This window comes from Ranitomeya imitator, chromosome 1, assembly GCF_032444005.1.
Source record: "Ranitomeya imitator isolate aRanImi1 chromosome 1, aRanImi1.pri, whole genome shotgun sequence".
In the NCBI taxonomy this organism is placed as follows: domain Eukaryota; kingdom Metazoa; phylum Chordata; class Amphibia; order Anura; family Dendrobatidae; genus Ranitomeya; species Ranitomeya imitator.
In genome coordinates, this window is record NC_091282.1 from 1173720361 (window position 1) to 1173748262 (window position 27902).

Consider the following 27902-nt stretch of genomic DNA (forward strand, 5'->3'; position numbering starts at 1 on the left):
CTGTAATCGCACCGACCCAAAGAATAAAGTCGTCTAATCGCTTATACCGCACGAGGAACGGTGTAAAAAATAAAACCAATTCTTCACCTGCTGTTGGAATTTTTTTTTTTTATTCGGTCTTCCAAACAGTGCAGTAAGGCTCAGCTTACATTTATCCTGCGCACTACGCTAAGCGCTTGCATCAGGGTTTCTGTGTAAATCTCTGAAATACATAATTCAGATTGAATCCCCAATGGAAGATTCCCTATAATGAGGCAGATGGGATTGACTGTGCGCGCCATGTGATCTGGCGGTGTTCCACTTTTTAGGCAGACCTAAAAGTGTCCGTTGGCCGCAGTTTTGTGCGATTCTAAAAAGGACACTGCTGAACAGAGGCCAGACAAATTCCAGAGTAACTCTGCTGTCTCATTATAGTGAATGGATCCTTCGGGGGTTCATCTAAATCATGTCACTCGGATATTTAGATGAAAACTCCCAATGTAAGCGCTATATTATTATTAATAATATTATTATTGCACCATTGATACCATGGTGCTGTACATGAGAAGGGGTTACATACAAATTACAGATATCACTTACAGTAAACAAACTAACAATGATGGACTGATACAGAGGGGCGAGGACCCGGCCCTTGCGGGCTTACATTCTACAGGATTATGGGGGAGGAGACAATAGGTTGAGGGTTGCAGGAGCATCGGTGTTGGTGAGGCGATAGCTTCTCTGGTGATGAGGAGGCAGCGGTGTCAGTGTAGGCTTTCCTGAAGAGATGGGTTTTCAGGTTCCGTCTGAAGGATCCGAATGTGGTGGATAACCGGATGTGTTGGGGCAAAGAATTCCAGAAGATGGGGGATATTCGGGAGAAGTCTTGGAGGCGGTTGGGTGAGGAGCGGATAAGTTTGAAGTAGAGGTCTTGGGAGGGCCTGAGATTACGTGAGGGAAGATATCGGGAGATTAGTTCAGTGATATATGGAGGAGACAGGTTATGGATGGCTTTGTAGGTCAGTATTAGTAATTTGAACTGGATACGCTGAGGGAATGGGAGTCAGTGAAGAGATTTGCAGAGGTGGGGAGCGGAGGAGTAGCAGCGAGGAGAGAGATGAATTAGTCGGGCAGCAGAGTTAAGGATGGACTGGAGAGGTGCAAGGGTGGTAGCAGGGAGGCCACAGATAAAGATGTTGCAGTAGTCAAGGCGGGAGATGATGAGGGCATGCACAAGCATTTTAGTAGATTGACGGTTGATGAAAGGACGGATTCCCAAGATATTTTTGAGCTGGAAGTGACAGGAGGTGGAAAGAGCTTGGATGTGCAGTTTGAAGGACAGGGCAGAGTCGAGGGTTACTCCGAGGCAGCGGACTTCCGGTACGGGGAATAATGTGATGTGGTTGATTGCGATAAATAGGTCAGGTAAGGAAGATCTGTTAGATGGAGGAAAGATGATGAGTTCAGATTTGTCCACATTGAGTTTGAGGAAGCGAGAGGAGAAGGAGGATATGACTGATACATTCCGGGATTCTGGACAGCAGGAAGGTGACGTCTGGGCCAGAGAGGTAGATCTGAGTGTCATCAGCATAAAGGTGGTACTGGAAGCAATGGCACTTTGAGTTGTCCCAGGCCAAGTGTATAGATTGAGAAGAGTAGCGGTCCTAGAACAGAGCCTTGGAGAACTCCAACAGAGAGAGGGTGGGATGAGGAGGTAGTGTGGGAGATGCTGAATGTACGGTTGGAAAGGTATGAGGAGATGCAGGATAGGGCGAAGTCTTTGATGCCATAGGAGGAGAGGATCTGTAGTAGGAGGCAGTGGTCAACTGTGTTGAAAGCAGAGGACAGGTCTAGAAGGAGGAGTATAGAGTATTGTCCATTAGCGTTGGCTGTAAGTAGGTCGTTAGTAATTTTGGTCAGGGCTGTCTCGGTTGAGTAGTGGGGGTGGAAACCAGATTGTAGATTGTCAAAGAGAAAGTTAAGGTACCTTCACACATAACGATATCGTTGCTTTTTGTGACGTAGCAACGATATCGTTAAGGACATCGTTGTGTGACAGCGACCAACGATCAGGCCCTTGCTGGGAGATCGTTGGTCGCTGAACAAAGTCCAGAACTTTATTTCGTCGCTGGATCTCCCGTGGACATCGCTGGATCGGCGTGTGTGACTCCGATCCAGCGATGTCTTCACTGGTAACCAGGGTAAACATCGGGTAACTAAGCGCAGGGCCGTGCTTAGTAACCCGATGTTTACCCTGGTTACCAGCGTAAAAGTAAATAAAAAAAAAACACTACATACTTACCTACCGCTGTCTGTCCCCGGCGCTGTGCTTCTCTGCACTCCTCCTGCACTGGCTGTGAGCGTCGGTCAGCCGGAAAGCAGAGCGGTGACGTCACCGCTCTGCTTTCCGGCCGCTGTGCTCACAGCCAGTACAGGAGGAGTGCAGAGAAGCTGAGCGCCGGGGACAGACAGCGGTAGGTAAGTATGTAGTGTTTGTTTTTTTTTTTTTACTTTTACGCTGGTAACCAGGGTAAACATCGGGTTACTAAGCGCGGCCCTGCGCTTAGTAACCCGATGTTTACCCTGGTTACCCGGGGACTTCGGGATCGTTGGTCGCTGGAGAGCTGTCTGTGTGACAGCTCTCCAGCGACCAAACAGCGACGCTGCAGCGATCCGGATCGTTGTCGGTATCGCTGCAGCGTCGCTTAATGTGAAGGGGCCTTTAGATGAGAGGTGGGAGGAAAGTTCAGAGTGGAGGTGCTGCTCCAGGAGTTTGGAAGCAAATGGGTGCAGCGATATTGGGCGATACCTGGACATAGCAGTTGAATCCAGGATTGGCTTTTTAAGGATGGGCGTGATTGTGGCATGTTTGAAAGCCGAAAGGAAGGTGCCAGAAGTTGGTGAAAGGTTGAAGAGGTGGGTTAGGGATGGGATAAGAGTGGTGTTTGGTGAGGTGGGATGGGGTCGAGCACACAGGTGGTGAGGTGCGATTTGGAGAGGAGACAATTAAGTATAGTATACTATGTTATAGTATCACCATACTTGTGACCTTAAGAATCATACTGCCAGATCATTTATACCACAATGAGTATAAATAAAACCCAAAACAATGGTGAAATTGAAGGTTATTTTCACAATGTTATCACACTTGAAATTTTTGTCCCACTGAGTACATTTATATGGTAAAATGAATGTAATTCAAAATTCCAACTTGTACCACAAAAAAGCCCTCAAACATCAGTTTCCTTTATGTGCACATTATGAAAATTCCTGAGAAAAACCTGAAATTTTCTGCAAGAAATCTGCATGCGTTTTTTGCGCGTTTTTGGTGCGTTTTTTTCCGGACATTTCCCAATGCATTTTCTAGTGGGAAATCCGCAAAAAAAAACCCGCAAAATTAATGAACATGCAGCGTTTTTTACCGCGATGCGTTTTTTTTGCGGGAAAAAAAACGCTTCATGTGCACAAAACATGCGGAATTCATTCTAAATGATGTGATGCATATTGTATGCTTTTTTTTGCGGTTTTATAGCGTTTTATCACGAATAAACGTGAAAAAAACGCAAAAAATGAGCTACGTGTGCACACAGCCTTAAAGAAAAATGCTTTTTAAAATGTACCATTGTCAGCAAGTTTTTCCTCTTGAATATGTAAACACAAGGATGTAAGGGCTGAAACGGATATCAACAATGTCACTTTTTTTTTTGCTTTGTTCTATTGTTTACTTATAATAAAGGTTTTATCACCAGGAGATTCTCTGTTCCCTTTTAGGAGGGCAGGTACAGCTTTCTGAGCTCTGCTACATCAACAAACGCTGATTATATCACAACTGTTGCACGCAGTAAACATTGTAGTCATACATCCCTGCTATTGGACTCTTTTCTGACATTCTGCTCTCAGATGAGGTAGCAAAAACCTGGTGGCAGATTCTCTTTTTAAAGGGTTATTCCAGAGATGCAGGTTTTTCTGTATTCTTAAAAACGGGGATTCTGAAATGTATGAACAAAGTCTCTGCAGTCCTCACTGGAGGGCAGGTACACTTGCTCATGCTTGTGTATGGGACAACTGGAGAAGACTGAGAGTTGCACTCGCCTCCCATAGGTGGTGAATGGAGCAGAGGTTGAGCATGTGATACTCTACTCCTTAAAAACTTTTTTTTTTTGTTAGAATCTTTTCTATATAATTTGCTAATTTTCTTTGTACCTTGGACACCCAGCAATCATAAGAGCGAGTGGGAGGCAGCACAGAGTTTACTTGGTGCCAATTTAATACGCAGATACCATTCCCATCATTCTTGGCACCTGTCATTCATAAAGCGAATCACCATATCCTTGCAATATGGCATCACTTTGTAAGATGGAAAGACCTGTTAAAATCTTGCTGGAACCTCTTTAAATCTGCAGCCCAAGATCTAGCCAAAAATTCAGAAAACCATTTTTTTTTTTTTTCCCTCCCACTTTAGACTGTGAACCGGAAGAACTGGTTGATTGGTGTTTGGATGATAAGTGCTCATTATGTAACCTCCGCAAGGATAATGATGTAAGTATCTGTCCGTTCTAGTCTCTCCCGCTCCCGTATAAAGTTATAGCCCACGGAGTAAGATAATGTTTCCTGTATTTCCTTGCCAGGATTGCACGCCGTCGGGTGGATCTGCACAATCCACACCTACAGGGGAACTGATATCTCAGGGCCAGTTCATCACCGAGAAAACTGAATGCCAAGCTGAAAATTATTTAAATGCACTCTTTCTAAAGAAAGGTACGTTCTTAATGGCTTCTCATTAACACAAAATGTTTTTTTTTTATTTAAAGGGATCCTGTCACATAAAAAAAAAGGCTATTAACGTTCAGGTATGAGGTCGATCCGCTTGTTAATAGCATTCAGAACCTGCCCAGCGCCTGCACTTAAAATTCCACTGATGGGAGGAAATAAACTTTATTCCTTCTGATAGTGTTCCAGTTTGAGTCATGGGGGATTGCATGGGGATTAGCCAGGGGTGTGGATACAGCCGCGCTCTCTATACAAAGAGCAGTGACCGGGCCGGTGCCACGTTCTTTCATGTTCTTTTCAATGAAAAATTGGCTCCAATCTTTAGCGGACACCATGTCGCGTTTGGAGAGCCCCTGTGTGTCTAAACATTGGAGCTCCCCCACAAGTGACCCCATTTTGGAAACTAGACCCCCCAAGGAACTGATCTAGATGCATAGTGAGCACTTTGAACCCCAGGTGCTTCACAAATTGATCCGTAAAAATGAAAAAGTACTTCTTTTTTTTTTTTTTTTCACAAAATTTTTTTTAGCCTCAATTTGTTCATTTCCACATGAGTAACAGGATAAAATGGATCCTAAAATTTATTGGGTAATTTCTCCTGAGTACACTGATGCCTCACATGTGGGCGTAAACCACTGTTTGGGCACACGGCCGGGCTTGGAAGGGAAGGAGCGCCATTTGACTTTTTGAATGAAAAATTAGCTCCAATCGTTAGCGGACACCATGTCGCGTTTGGAGAGCCCCTGTGTGCCTAAACATTTGAGCTCCCCCACATGTGACCCCATTTTGGAAACTAGACCTCCCATGGAATTAACTTAGATGTGCGGTGACCACTTTATACCCCCAAGTGCTTCATAGAAGTTTATAACGCAGAGCCGTGAAAATAAAAAATCATTTTTCTTTCCTCAAAATGATGTTTTAGCAAGCAATTTTTTTATTTTCACAAGGGTAACAGGAGAAATTGGACCCCAATAATTGTTGCCCAGTTTGTCCTGAGTACGCTGATACCCCATATGTGGGGGTAAACCACTGATTGGGCACACGTCGGGGCTCTGAAGGGAAGTAGTGGCGTTTTGAAATGCAGACTTTGATGGAATGGTCTGCGGGCTTCACGTTGCATTTGCAGAGCTCCTGATGTGCCTAAACAGTAAAAAAAAAAAACACAAGTGACCCTATTTTGGAAACTAGACCCCCAAATTAACTTATCTAGATATGTGGTGAGCACTTTGAACCCCCAAGTGCTTCATAGAAGTTTACAACGCAGAGCCGTGAAAATAAAAAAAAAAATTTTTCTTTCCTCAAAAATGTTTTAGCAAGCAGTTTTTCATTTTCACAAGGGTAGCAGGAGGAATTGGACCCCAATAGTTGTTGCCCAGTTTGTTCCGAGTATGCTGGTACCCCATATGTGGGGGTAAACCACTGTTTGGGCGCACGTCGTGGCTCAGAAGGGAGGGAGCACCATTTGACTTTTTGAACGCAAGATTGGCTGGAATCAATGGTGGCGCCATGTTGCGTTTGGAGACCCCTGATGTGCCTAAACAGTGGAAACCCCTCAATTCTAACTTCAACACTAACCCCAACACACCCCTAACCCTAATCTCAACTCTAGCCATAACCCTAATCACAAATCTAACCCCAACACACCCCTAACCACAACCCTAACCCCAACACACCCCTAATCATAACCCTAACCACAAGCCTAATCTTAACCCTATTTCCAACCCTAGCCCTAATTCCAACCCTAACCCTAAGGCTGTGTGCCCACGTGGCGGGTTCGTGTGCGATTTTTCTGCACCATTTTTGAAAAATCGGCAGGTAAAAGGCACTGTTTTACCTGCGGATTTACCGTGGATTTCCAGTGTTTTTTGTGAAGATTTCACCTGCGGATTCCTATTGATGAACAGGTGTAAAACGCTGCGGAATCCGCACAAAGAATTGACATGCTGCGGAAAATACAACACAGCGTTCCCGCGCGGTATTTTCCGCACCATGAGCACAGCGGATTTGGTTTTCATGGAACTATAAAGCTGATGGAAAACTGCTACGAATCCGCAGCGGCCAATCCGCTGCGGATCCGCAGCCAAATCCGCACCGTGTGTACATAGCCTAATTCTAAAGGTATGTGCACACGATGCGGAAAATGCTGCGGATCCACAGCGTTTCCGCCGCTGCGGGTCTGCAGCAGTTTCCCATTAGTTTACAAAAAACGCTGCACACATGCTGTGGAAAAAACTGCGTGGAAACGCAGCGGTTTACATTCCACACATTTTACTTTCTGCGGATTCTGCAGCGGTTTTACAACTGCTCCAATAGAAAACCACAGTGAAATCCGCAGAAAAAACGCGATAAATCCGCAGCGGTTTTGCACTGCGGATTTATAAAAACCGCTGCGGAAAAATCCGCAGAGGACCAGAATACGTGTGCACATTCCCTAACCCTAACCCTAGTTCTAACTGTAGTGGGGGGGGGAAAAAAAAAAATATTTTATTATTGTTCCTACCTATGGGGGTGATAAAGGGGTGGGTTCATTTACTTTTTTTTTTTTTATTTTGATCACTGTGATAGGTTTTATCACAGTGATCAAAATGTACATGTAACGAATCTGCCGGCCGGCAGATTCAGCGGGCGCACTGCGCATGCGCCCGCCATTTTGGAAGATGACGCCCGCCATTTTGGAAGATGATTTCACTTTTACACTTTTCTCTATTATGTATTTAAAAAAAAAAAGTGATTACTTGGGCAAATTGATATTGGGCAGCATAAAATACATTTAAAAAGAAATCTTAGTATGCTTACTCTTCCAATTATTCTCCAGTATACCAGTGTCTTAGTATATTACCTGGTCGCATTTACTTATCGGGGGTGGGTCAAGTGACAGCAATGGCCAATCATAGCCGGCTGCAATGAAACATCACGCAACTCTTCATGCACAGAGCATGCCTGCTGGCGCTCGCTTATAGGGCATTTTTTATTCACGTGTGTCCCAATTTTTTTTTGTCTTGTACTGTAGCTGTAGGCAAAATGTGGTGTTTTTTTTCTTTCATGCTTTGTAAAGCATTTTTTTTGTGTGTGTGTGTTTTGAAGCATGTAAGAATGACTACCTGTTGGATAAGTGCGTCTGTTCTTATATTTTGACAGATCTTCCTCAGAACTGTGATCCCAACATTCCACTTGTAGCTCAGGAATTAATGAAGAAAATGATCCGTCAGTTTGCAATTGAATATATTTCAAAAAGCCGAAAAATGTATCACGATCGTAATGGAACAGTAGCAGATGATCCACTTGCTCGTAATGGCATCCAAAAAGACCATACCGCTAGCTTGCTTTTTGATGAGCAGGACGGTCCACTTGACCTCACTGTTACCAGGATTCAAGAACAAACATTTCAGGATGGTAAGATCTGTGTGAATATTCTAGTACGTATTATAAAATATCATAGATTAATGTTTTCAGTCTTTATGGCAAAGACTTGTGAACGAATATAAACTTGCTAATTCAGATTTTTGACTTTGCGTGGTGTACGGTACCTGCCAATAAGTGACTCATTCTTTGTAAAACAAAGGGGCAGCATTTGGAGAGTTCAGCAACTGATTGGTCTCTCTTTAGAATTGAAGATTGGAAGCAATTCAACACAGTAAAAAGATTTAGGATCCATTTCATGGGGAGTTGTATCAGTCTTTCATTTAATAAATTGAAATTTCTTTGTGTGGTTGCACTCTAATCACAATTAGTGTGTTTTAAAGGGAACCTGTCACCTGTTTTTTTTTTTTTTGTTTTTTTGTTTTTTGTTTTTTTTAATCTTCACATAATATACCATATATACTAGTGTTTTTCAGCGTTTTTTTTTGTGCTGTAACCCCCCCCCCCCCTTCAGCTTAAACATGAGTCATTGTCCCAGAAGACTGCAGGGGAGGGGAAGCAGCAGGTCACAGGAGGCGGCAGCTGTGGCTAAAGCCTGTGCCTGCTGCTAAATAGAAATGAATATTCACTGCACTGGCAATGAATATTAATTTCTCTTATATCTCGCGCACAGTATCGGCCACAGCCGCCATCTTCCAGTAGTGCCGGGCTATCACAGCTGCGCACTACTTAAGAGTTATGAATATTCACCTCTCTCCACTCCCATAGGCGTGGACAGAGGTGAATATTCATTATCTTAATGAGAAGGGACCCGTGATCACTCGGCTGCCGGAGCTGTTGGCACTGGAACAAGAGGGTGCACAGGGAAGGGGGGGGCTATGCATTCAAGGACTGGGGATGAGGAGCCATGCAGGCATGGACAGTGGGATAAGGAGCCATGCAGGCATGGACAGGGGGATGGGAGGACAATGCACACCCAGCTTATACGTTTTCCGAGGCAAAATTAGGTGCCTCGGCTTATACACGAGTATATATGGTAAAAACAGCATAATAGTGAGTGTGACCCCCGTATTCCAGCGATGTGTCATTTATGGAGCTGCTTGATGCAGTTTTGATAAAAATTTGTTTTATCTGCTGTAGTTCTAATAGTTCTCTAAATGCTGAGCTCTATTCAATCTCGACCACAACACTGATGGGCAGCTTTCAATGTACACTGCATAGCCAGAAAGCTGCCAATCAGTGGTGGGGGTGTGGTTATACAAAACACATTAATATGGAGGACAACATGACAGCAGGTTTACTGGTCCTCTAGTGTTAAAATCACTGCTTTATCAACAAGATTCACTAGAGGACTAGTAAAGCTGCTGCCATGTAGATCTCCATGTCCTGAGCACAGTGTTTCCCTGACCCATCAATGAGTGGCAGCTTTATTTGTACACTGTGCATAGTCAAAAAGATGCCAATCAGTAGTTATACATTGTTGGAATCAGAAACTCTGCCCCTACATCATGGTGCTCTCAGATGTGGTAGCAAAAACCTGGGTGCATGTTCCTTTTATCCCCTTCACAATTGACTTGTGAAGTCCGATATCGGCCGGGTCCCTGCCTTTGATGCATGCTCACACATTGAGCCGCATTTTTCCCGGCACTTAATGGCTGATTTAATCCGAGATCCACCCATGGCTGTTAACCTGTTAAATGCCGATGTCCATCACGTACAGTGGCATTTGAGTCATTGATCGCAGGGTGCTGATTGACTGCCATTACAGCTGTGGCTCTGCTGAAAACCCTGTGCTTATCACGATCCTCCTGTGAATGCCGGCCCATGACTGAAGCACTACTATATTGCACAGGCGATCAGACAATAATTGCAGCTTCAAGTCTACTAAGGGGACTATTAATAAATACGCTAAAAAAAAAAAAAACACCTTCCTTTTGCCCTATTTTAAAAAATAAATAAATAAAAAAGTGGTATCGCCACGTTCAAAAATGTCCGATCTAACAAAATATCTATAAATTAATCTGATTGGTAAATAGTGTAACTAGAACAAAAACAAACTCCACAATTACTGTTTTTTTGGTCGCCACAACATTGCAAATGCAAGGTGATCACAACTTTATCTACCCCAAAATAGTATCAGTAAAAATGTCAGCTCAGGCCGCAAAAAATAAGCCCTTATATCCCAAAAAATGAGAACATTACGGGTCTTGGAAAATGGGGACAAAAGCTAAACTTTTTTTGACAAATTTCTGAATTTTTATTTTTTTTAAGCCTGCCATCATAAGGTAGACTCTCTTGGCAGGGCCCTATTCTAACCTTTTTAAGAAATTTTAATTAGCCAATACTTCTTTTTTTTTTAAAAGGTAATTTTTATTTTTTTCTTTAAAGGAAGGTCGCATAATTTCACAAATGACCAATAATACCACATACAAGGAACAAATACAACCACTCCTTGACCAGATCACATATTACCTGCACACAGTGGCCAAATACTACAATACTGATCAATAATAATAATAATAATAAAAAAAGCTCTGTACATAGTGTACAGGTAATACACTCGCTCACCAGTGACTTCTCTAGATGAAGTACATCAGCTTCGCTTTTCTTCTTCATCCAGCACAGACCGCCATCACTTCTTCCTGCCAGGACTAATCTCTGCAGAAAATAAGTTATCTAGAGCTCTTTCCCCACTTTTTCCCCTACTTTTACACTATGCAGCTGAACAGACGTGCACCCACCATTAATATATAATTAGTTATTATACAACCCACTATTCCAAAAATAAGCTATAATCAACCACTGTGCCCCCATTTACTCTAAATAGCAACTTTCCTAACCCAATAAATATATAAAGTAGCCTCTGTACTTTCCCCAATTCAATACAAGTCACACAACCGCATCTCCAATGCCCCTGACTGTACATCCTGCTCCCCCGATTCATTATATTTACATGCCCCCCTCCACCCCAATTCATTGTCATGTCCTCAATCCCACCTTCTATTCATTATCAACTGCTTTCCCCCACCCTCAATTCATCATCATTTGCTCACCCTACCCACACCCAATTAATTTTAAGGAAAAAAGATTTGCCACTCAGGTGAGCACCCTGCAGGCACAACTCCACTTCTGGTATCTTGGTGAGAGGTGCACGTACGCGATGGTGTCATCGTGTGGGCGCTGTTGGCAGTGCGTCAAAAGGCGGAGGAAGCCCTGTAGCTGCTCGGCCGTTCTGTTTTGACAGCTGTGCAGCATCAGGAAAGCTCCCTGCTTCGAGATGTGCAGCACGCAGGTGCACAGTGCATAATTATACTCTGGGGCCTGGTGAGCAGAAGCAAAAGGGGGGCATGGACTAGGTCCCTCTTTGCCTCTGCTCTCCTGGCCTTACACACCAGTAAGGGCAGTAATGCCCTGATGGTGGCAGTGACTAACCAGTATACTTTTAACCCCTTCGCGACACGCGCCGTACTAGTACTGCGCTGCCGGCACTGCATTAGTGCCAGCAGCAGTACTAGTACGGCGCACCGATCACCGCGGTCTCGCGCTGAGCGCCGCGGTGATCGGGTGCGGGGTGTCAGCTGTATATGACAGCTGACACCCCGCAGCAATGCCCACGATCGGCGCTATCGCCGATCGCGGGCATTTAACCCCTCTGATGCCGCTGTCAGTAGTGACAGCGGCATAGAGGGGGATCGCGCAGGGACGGGGGCTCCCTGCGCTGTCCCACCGGAGCAACGCAATGAGATCGCGTTGCTCCGGTGACCCGGAAGGAGTCCCCGGATCCAAGATGGCCGCCGGACTCCTTCCGGGTCATGAAGTGACCTGGCTAGCCGGCGCCTGCTGAGAGCAGGCGCTGGAAAGCCAGCTAAGCTGCCTGTCAGATCGTTGATCTGACAGTGTGCTATGCACAGTGTCAGATCAACGATCTGATCTAATACAGAGATGTCCCACCCTGGGACAATGTTAGAAAGTTCAAAAAAAAAAAAAAATAGAATGTGTAAAAAAAAAAAAAAAAAAAAAAAAAATCCCCAAATAAAAAAAAAAAAAAATTTCCCAATAAATCCATTTATTTATGTAAAAAAAAAAAAAAACAATAAATGTACACATATTTGGTATCGCCGCGTCCGTAACGACCCGCTCTATAAAACTATCCCACTAGTTAACCCCTTCAGTGAACACCGCAAAGAAAAAAAAGGGAAAAAACAACGCTTTATTATCATACAGGCGAACAAAAAGTGGAATAACACGCGATCAAAACGACGGATATAAATAACCATGGTACCGCTGAAAACGTCATCTTGTCCCGCAAAAAAAAAAGCCGCCATACAGCATCATCAGCAGAAAAATAAAAAAGTTATAGCTCTCAGAATAATGCGATGCAAAAATAATTATTTTTTTATATAAAATAGTTTTTATTGTGTAAAAGCGCCAAAACATAAAAAAAATTACATAAATGAGGTATCGCCGTAATCGTACTGACCCGAAGAATAAAACTGCTTTATCCATTTTACCACACGTGGAACGGTATAAACGCCTCCCCCAAAAGAAATTCATGAATAGCTGGTTTTTGTTCATTCCGCCTCCCAAAAATCGAAATAAAAAGCGATCAAAAAATGTCATCTGCCCGAAAATGTTACCAATAAAAACGTCAACTCGTCCCGCAAAAAACAAGACCTCATATGACTCTGTGGGCCAAAATATGGATAAATTATAGCTCTCAAAATGTGGTGATGCAAAAACTATTTTTTGCAATAAAAAGCGTCTTTTAGTGTGTGACAGCTGCCAATCATAAAAATCCGCCAAAAACACGCTATAAAAGTAAATCCAACCCCCCTTCATCACCCCCTTAGTTAGGGAAAAATAATAAAATGTAAAAAAATGTATTTTTTTCCATTTTCCCATTAGGGCTAGGGTTAGGGTTAGGGTTTCAGTTATAATTGGGGGTTTCCACTGTTTAGGCACATCAGGGGCTCTCCAAACGCGACATGGCGTCCAATCTCAATTCCAGCCAATTCTGCTTTGAAAAAGTAAAACAGGGCTCCTTCCCTTCTGAGTTCTCCTGTGTGCCCAAACAGTGGTTCCCCCCCAACATATGGGGTATCAGCGTTCTCAGGACAAGTTGGACAACAACTTTTAGGGTCCAATTTGTCCTGTTACCCTTGGGAAAATAAAAACATAGGGGATAAAATATCATTTTCGTGGAAAAAAAAAAATATTTTTTATTTTCACGGCTCTGCGTTATAAACTGTAGTGAAACACTTGTTGGTTCAAAGCTCTCACAACACATCTAGATAAGTTCCTTGGGGGGTCTAGTTTCCAATATGAGGTCACTTGTGGGGGGTTTCTACTGTTTAGGTACATCAGGGGCTCTGCAAATGCAACATGACACCTGCAGTCCATTCCATCTAAGTCTGCATTTCAAACGGTGCTCCTTCCCTTCCGAGCTCTGCCATGCACTCAAACGGTGGTTCCCCCCCACAAGTGGGGTATCAGCGTACTCAGGACAAATTGGACAATAACATTTGTGGTCCAATTTCTCCTGTTACCCTTGGGAAAAAAAAATTGCGGGCTAAAACATCATTTTGTGGAAAGAAAAAATGATTTTTTAATTTTCACAATGCTACATTCTAAACTTTAGTGAAACAATTGGGGGTTAAAAGTGCTCACCACACATCTAGATAAGTTCCTTAGGGGGTCTTCTTTCCAAAATGGGGTCACTTGTGGGGGGTTTCCACTGTTAAGGCACGTCAGGGGCTCTCCAAATGCGACATGGCGTCCGATCTCAATTCCAGCCAATTTTGCATTGAAAAGTCAAATGGCACTCCTTCCCTTCCGAGCTCTGCCATGCGCTCAAACAGTGGTTTATCCCCATATATCAGGGGTCGGGAACCTATGGCTCGCGAGCCAGATATGGCTCTTTTGATGGCCGTATCTGGCTCGCAGACAGGGGGCCCGGGGCCGGCAAGTCAGACGCCCCTGGTCACCGCACTATGTCCGCCTCCTGCTCCCGCACACTTCCGTCACTTACTTCCAGGGACGGATTATCAGAGGGTCAATATGGGCGGTAGCCCAGGGCCCAGTGGTCTGGGGGGGCCCTGGGCTACCGCAGATTAACCCTCTGATAATCATTTGTGAATGCCGGCCAGTGCCGGCCGCCGCCGCCGGCGTTTATGTGCCCCCCGGACCCGGTGGGCGGAGAGAGGGGGCCGCATCGGGCCCCTTCTCATCTGCTCACCGGGCCCCTTGCAGCGCTGCGGCGGTTTCCTATTGATGTGCGGGCGCGCGCCCGCACATCAATAGTTAACAACAACAGCCGCCAGCCAATTGGAGGCTGGCGGCTGATGTCGGCCGCAGCGCACACGTCGCCGGCGTCTGACGTCATTGTCAGTCGCCGGCGAGTGTGCGCTGCTGCAGGGAGCTCGCCGCCTGGAGCGCGGACAGGTGAGGAGACTGCTTGTTTTTTTTTTGTTTTTTTTTGGATCAGTTATCGGTGGACACACTGGGGGAGTGGGGGGCAATGCTGGAGGACACACTGGGGGGCAATGCTGGAGACACTGGGGCAGATTGGAGGACACACTGGGGGCAATGATGGAGACAGTGAGGCAGATTGGAGGACACACTGGGGGGGCAATGCTGGAGGACACAGTGGGGCAGATTGCTGGAGACAGTGGGGCAGATTGCTGGAGACAGTGGGGCAGATTGCTGGAGACAGTGGGGCAGATTGCTGGAGACAGTGGGGCAGATTGCTGGAGACAGTGAGGCAGATTGGAGGACACACTGGGGGGGGCAATGCTGGAGACACTGGGGCAGATTGTAGGACACACTGGGGGCAGTGCTGGAGACAGTGGGGCAGACTGGAGGACACACTGGGGGGCAAAGCTGGAAACACTGGGGCAGATTGGAGGACACACTGGGGGCAATGCTGGAGACAGTGGGGCAGGTTGCTGGAGGACACACTGGGGGGCAATGCTGGGGGAAACACTGGGGGCAATGCTGGAGACAGTGGGGCAGATTGCTGGAGACAGTGGGGCAGATTGCTGGAGACAGTGGGGCAGATTGCTGGAGACAGTGGGGCAGATTGCTGGAGACAGTGGGGCAGATTGCTGGAGACAGTGGGGCAGAATGCTGGAGACAGTGAGGCAGATTGGAGGACACACTGGGGGGGCAATGCTGGAGACACTGGGGCAGATTGGAGGACACACTGGGGGGGCAATGCTGGAGACACTGGGGCAGATTGGAGGACACACTGGGGGCAATGCTGGAGACAGTGAGGCAGATTGGAGGACACACTGGGGGCAATGCTGGAGACACTGGGGGCAGATTGGAGGACACACTGGGGGCAGATTGCTGGAGACACTGGGGGCAGATTGCTGGAGACACTGGGGGCAGAATGCTGGAGACACTGGGGCAGATTGCTGGAGACACTGGGGCAGATTGCTGGAGACACTGGGGCAGATTGCTGGAGACACTGGGGCAGATTGCTGGAGACACTGGGGCAGATTGCTGGAGACACTGGGGCAGATTGCTGGAGACACTGGGGCAGATTGCTGGAGACACTGGGGCAGATTGCTGGAGACACTGGGGCAGATTGCTGGAGACACTGGGGCAGATTGCTGGAGACACTGGGGCAGATTGCTGGAGACACTGGGGCAGATGATTGCTGGACACACTGGGGCAATGCTGGATACACTGGGGCAATGCTGGAGACACTGGGCCAGATTGCTGGACACACTGGTGGTAATATGCTGGACACACTGGGGCAGATTGCTGGACACACTGTCTGGGGGCAATATGCTGGACATACTGGGGCAGATTGCTGGACACACTGGGGGTAATATGCTGGACACACTGGGGGCAGGACTGGAGGCATGGGCAGAATGTAGACACGGGGCATGATTGGAGACATGGGGCAGGATGGATACAATAATAAAATAGACAATTGACATAACTGACAATGCGTTGTGTGACATGTCCAACATTCCAGCTTCTTTCTTCTGCGAATGCCTCAAAGCTGGCATTCTCTCAACATCAGGTGGGAAGAATGCCAGCTTCCAGTCATGCGCAGGAAAAAGAAGAAGCCAGACTGCTGGACTGATGTCATGCATCGCAAGCTCACAATGTAAGTTATTTATTTAATTTTTTACTGCTAATTACCATTGTTTCAGTCCAGTTGTGGCTTTATACAGCAGGGAGGAGCATTCCTTGCTGTACTAAGTGAACATTGGAGCGATTGATCTGTCAATGGCCCTTTAAACATATTGTACGGCTCTCGCGGAATTATATTTCAAAATATGTGGCGTTTACGGCTCTCTTAGCCAAAAAGGTTCCTGACCCCTGCCATATATGAAGTATCGACGTACTCAGGACAAATTGCACAACAATTTATCCTTTTACCCTTGGGAAAATAAAAAATTTGGGGCAAAAAGATCATTTTTTTGTGAAAATTAATAAAAAATTTTTTTTTACGGCTCTACATTATAAACTTCTGTGAAGCACTTGGAGGTTCAAAGTGCTCACCACACATCTAGATTAGTTCCTTAGGGGGTCTACTTTCCAAAATGGTGTCACCTGTGGGGGTTTCCACTGTTTAGGCACATCAGGGGCTCTCCAATCGTGACATGGGCTCCGATCTCAATTCCAGCAAATCTTGCATTGAAAAGTCAAATAGCGCTCCTTCCCTTCCGAGCTCTGCCATGTGCCCAAACAGTGGTTTACCCCCACATATGGGGTATCGGCGTACTCAGGACAAATTGTACAACGACTTTTGTGGTCCAATTTCTCCTGTTACCCTTGGTAAAATGAAACAAATTGGACCTGAAGTAAAAAATTTTGTGAAAAAAAAGTTAAATGTTCAATTTTTTTAAACATTCAAAAAATTCCTGTGAAGCACCTGAAGGGTTAATAAACTTTTTGAATGTGGTTTTGAGTACCTTGAGGGGTGCAGTTTTTAGAATGGTGTCACTTTTGGGCATTTTCTGTCATATAGACCCCTCAAAGTCACTTCAAGTGTGAGGTGGTCCGTAAAAAAATGGTTTTGCAAATTTTGTTGCAAAAATGAGAAATCGCTGGTCAACTTTAAACCCTTATAACGTCCTAACAAAAAAAAATTGTTTCCAAAATTGTGCTGATGTAAAGCAGACATGTGGGAAATGTTGTTTATTAACTATATTATGTGATATAACTCTCTAATTTAAGGGCATAAAAACTAAGAGTTTGAAAATTGCTAAATTTTCATAATTTCCGACAAATTTTTGTTTTTTTCACAAATAAATGCAAGTCATATCGAAGAAGTTTTACCACTATCATGAAGTACAATATGTCACGAGAAAACGGTGTCAGAATCACCAGGATCCGTTGAAGCGTTTCAGAGTTATAACCTCATAAAGTGACAGTGGTCAGAATTGTAAAAATTGGCCCTGTCACTTAGGTGAAAACAGGCTTTGGGGTGAAGGGGTTAATAAGATTTTGTTCAATGCAAGATTTTCTTTTTTTTTTCTCTCCCTAAGATGGTCATAAAAAGTTATATTGCTATTACTATTTTTGTTGTAGATGTTTTGGATCTCTCTATTAAAAGAAATGGGTGTGCATTTGATGAGAACTCGAAAACCAGAAATGCAAAAAATGGGTGAGTGAAATCATGTGATTCTACACATTTCAGTGTTCTAGTATTAGTCATTGGGCTGGAAATTATGTTTTAGCTGCTCTAATTTTTATTTAAGGGCATATTACTGATTTAATATACAATAATTTGAATACATTAGAATAGTTTTAATAGATATGTGAAATATTAACTCCATAAAAGTTAATTTCTTAAACCTGCTTTAAGTGATTACTGAATTAAAGCGGTAAGGCCTTGCTTGTGAGTATATACGTTTGTGCTGCCCATTTTTTTTTTTTTTTTTTTTTTTTTACATTTTGAATACAATATAAAAAAATTAAAATATGTAAAAATAAATCTTTATATTGTGCAAAGTTCTAGCTGCAGTAATTGAAACTGGATTATTTTTTTTGTATAAAGTACTCCACTTCCTAAAATGTATATTTTGTTAAAAAAAAACAATTTTTTGCCTCACTTGCTTATTGAATCATTTTTTACATTTTAATTCACCTTAAAAATTCAATAAAAAGGGTCAGTACCTGTAGGATATGCTTACCTGCTATTTGTTTTCCTCACTACTTATTTGTCTGCTTCTTACCTCTGCTCCATTCTTGCAGGGCTGTAAACTATAGTGTCTTGAGGGAGTCTAAGACACGCCTCCTCTCTTGTCATTGGTTCAGGCTGCTGCTCTCCCCCGCCCCCAGCATCTTTACCTTGTCTGATTGGCTGCTTTGCATAAACACAAGCCAATCAAAGGGTTTTCAGGAAGTCGGTGCATAGAAAATTGATTTTTTTTTTTTTTTTTTCTTTTGCACGAAAGCAGAATTTTTAAAATACAGATTAGTAAATGTCAGTGAAAACAAGATTAGATCACTGCATCCCTTATGCTAACCTCTAGTAGTAGGGACTAGTGATGAGCGAGTAAGCTCGTTACTCGAGTGTCTCCGCATAGTTCAGCATGCTCAGAGATTTAGTTTGATGCAGCTGCATGATTTGCGGCTGCTAGACAGCTTGAATACATGTGGGAATTCCCTAACAGTCAACCCCCACATGTATTCAAGCTGTCTAGTAGCCGCAAATTATAAACCAAGTCTCCGAGCATGACTAAATACTCGGAGGCCACCCGAGCATGCTCGGAGAAACTCGAGTAACGAGCGTACTCGCTCATCACTAGTAGGGACCCTAGAGGATTGCCTTAATATTTTATGGTTGAGCAATACATCGCACTTGACATACTGATAACTACAGTATATGTTGGCTAGTTTGAGTTTTTTTTACCTTTCGATTTATGGATGTTAATGTCTCTTCTCATTTCTGTGTGTTGGCCAGCTTGTTGTAATTTTGTAAATTGCTTAATCTAAGTGTGCGATATGTGAGCTTATGTCTATAAAAATCTTTTAAAGGGGGTTTACTCTTTTATTACTTGTTTAGCGGTAACGTCACGTTTCTACTAACAAAAGTTGAATCTTAAGGGTTTTACTAATTGCTTAAGTAAAAATAGTTTTAAAAGTTTGGCTCTGCAAGCAACTGTCAGATGGAGTAGCACGTACTAAAGAAATCCTTAGACAATGAGCAAATATTTGCCAAATGCTTTTGAAATCTTGACTGGTTTGCTATAGAAGCCATCGTATGATTGACACAGTATCCAAGCAGAACTGTAAAGTATTTCTAGAACTTCTAAATTCCACCTGTGAATAACAAAAAAAAACAAAACTTTGTGAGAATCGGTGATGTTACCTAAGCAAGGAGTATAATAAAGGAGTGGACCATCCCCTTCCATACCTGTGTGCACGTCTCATGCATCCGTTGACCATCGTTTCATTCCATCCATCCAGGAGACATCAGAAAGACGGAGAAGACTATTTGGACCGAAGTCCCGAATTTGCAGACGGTCTGCTTTCGAAAGCATTGAAAGATATTCATTTGGGGACACTGGATGTTAACAAAGCCGCCATACTTTATGGCATACCTCAGAAAACGTTGCTACTTCACTTGAAAGCCTTATCGGCAGGCAAGCCTGCATATCTTAAGAACACAGCTCGAAATTGTATTGATGGGTATTTATACAAAGACAGTACAGAGACAAGTGCTGTTCTACATAAAGTGGCCCTGTGGGCAAGGGCTCAAGCAGAGCATACCGAAAAAAATAAACTCAGTTTACTTGAAACCTCGGAACTGAAACTCCCAACAGCTTCCAGTTACCTCCATCAGTTAACTCTCCAGAGAATGGTTGCGCAGTTCAAAGAAAAAAAGGAAGGTTTGCATTGCGAATCTTCAGTTCCTATTGTACAACTGAAAATTCCTCAGGTACGAGTGAGCTCTGTGACAAAACAGCCCGATTCCTCTGGTCTTCTGGATGTTATGTACCAGGTTACCAAAACCTCAGTCCTAGAAAATTCTTCTCTTCAGAAACTGAAAAACCTGCTTCCTCAGCAAAGCAAATTTGAATGTTCTGGAAGTTTAACTCGCTCCAATGTCGATTCTCACGTTCTTCACGGGGACCTTTCTCCTTTGAGTCTTAATGCAAAGAATGGAGGCGGCGACGCATCCTCGGACAACCTGGATGATGATCGGAAGGATAAACAGCCAAGGAAAAAACGTGGACGCTACAGACAATACGATCATGAAATTATGGAAGAAGCTATAGCGATGGTAATGAGCGGGAAAATGAGTGTTTCTAAAGCACAAGGAGCCTACGGCGTACCTCACAGCACTTTGGAATATAAAGTTAAAGAAAGATCTGGAACACTGAAGAACCCTCCAAAAAAAAAGCTTCGCCTGGCAGACGCTCATTTATACAATGTTGTTAATTCAGGGACCGATATCTCCAGAAATAGTAGCAAGTCTATGTAGATGCATTGTGAATTTATTACTACGGGTGTATATTACTACACACTTCTACTCTACGCTCAGTTGGGTATGACATGACGTACTCTGATGAAACGATACAGTTCTTACCACATACATGCCTTTTTATAACAGATTCTTCAGGGTCTTCACTGTGGATAGATTTATTTTGTTGCAGACTTTCGGATAATGCGTACTGAACGTACAGGTCTCTTACACGATTCAGGGTTTCTTGGGTCATAGTTGACTACATAAACTATGACTAACACTCCTTAGTACAGTGCAGATGTTTTACACCATACCTTCCAGTCCTTACAGTTTGACAGATGGGTTCTATCCCGTACCTCCTCGCGAGTTGTATTTTATTTCCCTCTTTTTTTTCTTTTTCCCCTTCTTCTCTACTCGTGGTTTGGATAACCTTACGGACTATCTTTCAGATCACACAAATCATGAGAAGCAACACTTGTGGATGCATGCAGTATTACTTTAAGTAAAAAGGAGAGTATTCCTCCGCATCCATGCATACTCAACAAAGTTGGGGGGAAGAAAGGATTTTGTGTGTAATGCAAAAATTGTAAAAAGAAAAAAAAAATTGGGTTTAAACTATAGCATTTATCAGTGGACTGACACTTATGAAATGCAATTTCCCGTTCTTGTACTAAGTCTGAAATATTGACTTAAAATGAACTATAAGTTAAAAAAAAAAAGTAACTTCATGAAAATGTATTTATTATATACCACTTTTGGGGAAAAAATGAACCTTTACACTAAGATGAGAATCTTGGAATGCAGGTTAGAGCATGTTCATAAAAAGTGCATAAGATAAGCTTAAGACTTGGGTTCATTGTTCTGGTTCAACGATTTTACCTTTTTGATATATATATTTTTTCAAGGGTTGTCACACTCCTGCTATTGATGGACCTCAATGTAAATGTCTATGTATTTGCTGCTGCCGCATTTCAGAAACCACTTGTGATGGTTATTGGTTCATTTACACTGACCAACGTTATCATTTTTGTGTTTATTTATGTACCTTTTTTTTTTTTTTTGGCTAATAACCAAACTCAGATGTGTTCAGGGTTTTAAATTGTACTTCAGTTTGTTTTTTGTTTTTTAATCCTTGAGTACACTTTGTTTTAGTAGTAGGACCACTTTACCACTTTTTTATTTGTAAAATTACCTTTTACTAAAAGCTCCATTTTGGTGGTTGTCAGGCGTTAAACTGTTTCTCCTTACCTCTTAAATTTTAAAATGCTATTTTCATACATCAAATTTTTATTCCAGCGACTCTTTAAATATAAAGTACTTTAAACAGACCACATTACTTTGCACATATGCACTTGAATTTACTTTTTGTATGTTATAATGTGCATTGAGTTTTGTGTGTACATTTTTTTTTTTTTAAATTTCTCAGTGCTAGTGGTTTCTCCCTCCATCCCCACCCCCTGGTTTGTGAAAAGCTGACCCCTACGGCATTGAGTTTTTTCATTTGAAGGAGTTATCCAGGACTTTAATTATTTTTTGCTCTGAAACTTAAGAACTTGCAGGCAGATAGTTTTGGACTACCTGCTTTATCTACATGATGACTCTCTGCTGACATAGTGGTCACAGACTGCTCCTGTTGGCGATTTGCCTTCCAGTGATCAGACTGCTCCTGTTGGCGATTTGCCTTCCAGTGATCAGACTGCTCCTGTTGGCGATTTGCCTTCCAGTGATCAGACTGCTCCTGTTGGCGATTTGCCTTCCAGTGATCAGACTCCTCCTGTTGGCGATTTGCCTTCCAGTGATCAGACTGCTCCTGTTGGCGATTTGCCTTCCAGTGATCAGACTGCTCCTGTTGGCGATTTGCCTTCCAGTGATCAGACTGCTCCTGTTGGCGATTTGCCTTCCAGTGATCACAGACTGCTCCAGTTGGTGATTTGCCTTCCTGTGATCAGACTGCTCCAGTTGGCGAGTTGTCTTCCAGTGAAATCATGTCAACAGAGCCGCGCCTTCCCTTCTGATCTGCTACATCGACTAAGCGTCACTGCTATTGCCATCATAATTGACAGCCGGTGTCCCACTGCCTGTGTGGAGCACAGACACCCCATCGACAAAGCAAAAGATCAAATGCTTCTCCTATTGACGCAAAGTGAAATGAAGCAGGAGGGTCACCGCTCTTTGCCGACAGATCATCGCTGGGCAGAACTGGCGGGTAGTTGGCAACTAACTTCCGGTAAGTTTAGGATTCAATGGCAGCGACTCTCCGCTAAGGTAGTAAATTTGTAAGAGAAGGCGCTGCTCTGTTGACTTAACATCACACGTTAACTCACCGAAGTCCCGCTTAACCCCTTAAAATATTGATACCTGTAAAACACAATTAGTTCAGGCAATATCAACCTCATTTTGCTGTGAATTATCTGCCATTCTGGGGAAAAAAAGGCAACTTTTCATTGTTGACAGGGACTTCCTATCAGGGACAGCCTTCACTACTTTCTTTTTTTTTGTATGCTTACAGTTTGTAGTAGCATTTGTTTTTAATCTTCTAGTGACATTTTAACTTTTTTCGAGTCCGGTTATAAAAACTACACACTTTTGTAAATGGGTTTGTTCGGTCGTTCGTATACAGTTATATATGTGTATATAAATATTTTTTTTTTATATTATTTTACCAATGCCTTTCAATCAAATGGTATTTAAATATTCACTAAAAAAAAAAGTGAAGGTAAAAATAAGGCCTTCAATTATTTTGCTTATTTGAATGTTTCAGAATATTTTATAATGGGGGAGGTTAAAGAAAAACAAAAACTGTGCCTCTGTTTTTAAGACTACTGATCGGTCAAGTTGTTAAACCATTTCTTGTAGTTTCTGAACATTTTATATAACATTGTATATTAAACTACTGAAAATGATTAGTTGTTTACAGTAATATACCGGTTGGTTCGTGTATATTCTTAATTTTTAACTTTTTCTGCATTCCCATTGTCACTTCCATTTCACGGTAATTTGGTAGGCCTACGTACAGTTTGTGGCTGCCTTGATTTGCAAAATATTTTGATTAATTTAAACCTTTTTAGGCAGTGAGTTATATTTATGCATAAATCAATTGCACTATAATTCATGAATTATTTATTATATTTTCTAATTTCCTGTATCTGTGATGTAAATGTTCTGTAAATGTACTGTAATTGTTTAGGGATGTTTTGTTCGAATTCTAATTATTATTTTTTTTTTTTTATTTATTTATTTTTTTTTTGGGGGGGGGGGGGGGGTATAAAGCTAAATCTGATTGTATGGAGTTATTTGTTTGGTTAATGTATTCTTAAATTATAATTTATAGTAAGCACTTCACCGCTTTCCACATTTTAAAAAATTATTATTGCTCTAAAGAATAAACATCTAATGGTTAACTGCAAAAAGAAGACAAAATCATTTTGTATACGGTAATTAACTATATTTTTTATTTATCTGATATTGCCAAGATAAATTTCTACAGATGACGTGACCAGTCTTGGTGCATGTTACGGCTTCAGACCGTGAAAATGTGCAAGTTGAGAAACGTTGTTTAAAGCTCTTTCCTGACCAATAACAGAGCACTGTGCTCTTTTCTTAGTACTTTTTTTTTGTCTCTGACCTCAGCATTGTACAGTAAATTAAATGTTTTTTTTCATTTACATATTTCCAGTTGGTCATATTTTTTATCTTGAGATGTACGCTTGGTTAAAAAAAGGTAACTACAAATCATACCAAGTCATGTTTTTACAGAAAATAAATTTTATTAAAATTACATGCTGCTAATGTATATTTGTGTATCCAATTTATTCATCATGAGATAATCAATATATGAAAAGCAAAATGTAAAAAATGGTGTGATTCGGTGTCAATACGTCTCTAGCAAATTTTGATAAGATCCGACTTTTAGTCCCTGCCGCTTCAAAGGGGCCTGTTGGACAGAAGAAAACTGAAAAGTTGATAGGACTTGCCACTGACTGTCGCTGTACTAATTAATTTCAACTATCAAGTTACAACAGCAGTCCGAAGCAATGTATTGAGTTTCATGAAGTCCTGTGCACCACAACGGTTACTGAATAGTTAGACGAACCACTTTATATTTTTCAAAAAAAAAAAAGTGAACCTGTGATTAGATTCATTAACCCCTCTGTGACCTTAGACGTACTATCCCGTCGAGGTGCCCTGGGCTTATCTGACCCTGGACGGGATAGTACGTCATAGCCGATCGGCCGCGCTCACGGGGGGAGCGCGGCCGATCGCGGCCGGGTGTCAGCTGCTTATCGCAGCTGACATCCGGCACTATGTGCCAGGAGCGGTCACGGACCGCCCCCGGCACATTAACCCCTGGCACACCGCGATCAAAGATGATCGCAATGTGCCGGCGGTGCAGGGAAGCACCGCGCAGGGAGGGGGCTCCCTGCGGGCTTCCCTGAGCCCCCTGCAGCAACGCGATGTGATCGCGTTGCTGCGAGGGTCTCCTCACCTCCCTCCCTGCTCGAGCCCCGGATCCAAGATGGCCGCGGATCCGGGTCCTGCAGGGAGGGAGGTGGCTTCACAGAGCCTGCTCAGAGCAGGCACTGTGAAGCAGCCTGCACTCATATCAGATCAGTGATCTGACAGAGTGCTGTGCAAACTGTCAGATCACTGATCTGTGATGTCCCCCCCTGGGACAAAGTAAAAAAGTAAAAAAAAATTTTTCCAAATGTGTAAAAAAAAAAAAAAAAATATTTCAAAATAATGAAAAAAAAAAAAAATATTATTCCCATAAATACATTTCTTCATCTAAATAAAAAAAAAAAACAATAAAAGTACACATATTTAGTATCGCCGCGTCCGTAACGACCCGACCTATAAAACTGTCCCACTAGTTAACCCCTTCAGTAAACACCGTAAGAAAAAAAAAACGAGGCAAAAAACAACGCTTTATTATCATACCGCCGAACAAAAAGTGGAATAACACGCGATCAAAAGGACAGATATAAATAACCATGGTACCGCTGAAAGCGGCATATTGTCCCGCAAAAAAAGAGCCGCCATACAGCATCATCAGCAAAAAATAAAAAAGTTATAGTCCTGAGAATAAAGCGATGCAAAAATAATTATTTTTTCTGTAAAATAGTTTTTATCGTATAAAAGCACCAAACCATAAAAAAATGATATAAATGAGGTATCGCTGTAATCGTACTGACCCGAAGAATAAAACTGATTTATCAATTTTACCAAACGCGGAACGGTATAAACGCCTCCCCCAATAGAAATTCATGAATAGCTGGCTTTTGGTCATTCTTCCTCACAAAAATCGGAATAAAAAGCGATAAAAAAAGTCACGTGCCCAAAAATGTTTTCAATAAAAACGTCAACTCGTCCCGCAAAAAACAAGACCTCACATGACTCTGTGGACCAAAATATGGAAAAATTATAGCTCTCAAAATGTGGTATTGCAAAAAATATTTTTTGCAATAAAAAGGGTCTTTCAGTGTGTGACGGCTGCCAATCATAAAAATCCGCTAAAAAACTCGCTATAAAAGTAAATCAAACCCCCCTTCATCACCCCCTTAGATAGGGAAAAATAAAAAAAAATGTATTTATTTCCATTTTCCCATTAGGGCTAGGGTTAGGGCTAGGGTTAGGGCTAGGGTTAGGGCTAGGGTTAGGGCTAGGGTTAGGGCTAGGGTTAGGGCTAGGGTTAGGGCTAGGGTTAGGGTTGGGGCTACAGTTAGGGTTGGGGCTAAAGTTAGGGTTGGGGCTAAAGTTAGGGTTAGGGTTAGGGTTTAGATTACATTTACAGTTGGGAATAGGGTTGGGATTAGGGTTAGGGGTGTGTCAGGGTTAGAGGTGTGGTTAGGGTTACCGTTGGAATTAGGGTTAGGGGTGTGTTTAGATTAGGGTTTCAGTTATAATTGGGGGGTTTCCACTGTTTCGGCACATCAGGGGCTCTCCAAACACGACATGGCGTCCGATCTCAATTCCAGCCAATTCTGCGTTGAAAAAGTAAAACAGTGCTCCTTCCCTTCCGAGCTCTCCTGTGTGCCCAAACAGGGGTTTACCCCAACATATGGGGTATCAGCGTACTCAGGACAAATTGGACAACAACTTTTGTGGACCAATTTCTCCTGTTACCCTTGGGAAAATACAAAACTGGGGGCTAAAAAATAATTTTTGTGGGAAAACAAAAAGATTTTTTATTTTCACGGCTCTGCGTTATAAACTGTAGTGAAACACTTGGGGGTTCAAAGTTCTCACAACACATCTAGATAAGTTCATTGAGGGGTCTAGTTTCCAATATGGGGTCACTTGTGGGGGGTTTCTACTGTTTAGGTACATTAGGGGCTCTGCAAACGCAATGTGACGCCTGCAGACCAATCCATCTAAGTCTGCATTCCAAATGATGCTCCTTCCCTTCCGAGCCCTCCCATGCGCCCAAACGGTGGTTCCCCCCCACATATCGGGTATCAGCGTACTCACGACAAATTGGACAACAACATTTAGGGTCCAATTTCTCCTGCTAACCTTGGAAAAATACAAAACTGGGGGCTAAAATATAATTTTTGTGGAAAAAAAAATATTTTTTATTTGCATGGCTCTGCGTTATAAACTGTAGTGAAATACTTGGGGGTTCAAAGCTCTCACAACACATCAAGATGAGTTCCTTAGGGGGTCTACTTTCCAAAATGGTGTCACTTGTGGGGGGTTTCTACTGTTTAGGTACATTAGGGGCTCTGCAAACGCAATGTGACGCCTGCAGACCATTCCATCTAAGTCTGCATTCCAAATGGCGCTCCTTCCCTTCCGAACCCTCCCATGCGCCCAAACGGTGGTTCCCCCCCACATATGGGGTATCCGCGTACTCAGGACAAATTGGACAACAACTTTTGTGGTCCAATTTCTCCTGTTACCCTAGGGAAAATACAAAACTGGGGGCTAAAAAATAATTTTTGTGGGAAAAAAATTTTGTTTTATTTTTATGGCTCTGCATTATAAACTTCTGTGAAGCTCTTGGTGGGTCAAAGTGCTCACCACACATCCAGATAAGTTCCTTAGGGGGTCTACTTTCCAAAATGGTGTCACTTGTGGGGGGTTTCAATGTTTAGGCACATCAGTGGCTCTCCAAACGCAACATGGCGTCCCATCTCAATTCCTGTCAATTTTGCATTGAAAAGTCAAACGGCGCTCCTTCCCTTCCGAGCTCTCCCATGCGCCCAAACAGTGGTTTACTGCCACATATGGGGTATCAGCGTACTCGGGACAAATTGGACAACAACTTTTGAGGTCCAATTTCTTCTCTTACCCTTGGAAAAATAAAAAATTGGGGGCAAAAATATAATTTTTGTGAAAAAATATGATTTTTTTATTTTTA

At 42.9% G+C, this 27902-nt stretch overlaps 1 protein-coding gene across 2 annotated transcripts in view; it reads left to right on the top strand.

Annotated features, from left to right (window-relative positions):
- The window catches only part of LCORL (ligand dependent nuclear receptor corepressor like), a 159417-nt gene that overhangs the window by 79224 nt on the left and 52291 nt on the right, over positions 1-27902 (top strand). Inside the window, exons 3-7 of one of the 2 annotated variants that reach the window (XM_069744691.1) lie at positions 4442-4518; positions 4608-4737; positions 7888-8142; positions 17659-17734; positions 19543-24681. In XM_069744691.1, the coding sequence (XP_069600792.1) occupies positions 4442-4518; positions 4608-4737; positions 7888-8142; positions 17659-17734; positions 19543-20560 (1556 nt within the window). In that variant the 3' untranslated portion in view covers positions 20561-24681. Of the gene's footprint in view, positions 1-4441; positions 4519-4607; positions 4738-7887; positions 8143-17658; positions 17735-19542; positions 24682-27902 lie in introns of those variants that run through there. The other variant, XM_069744690.1, reaches the window with a different exon arrangement.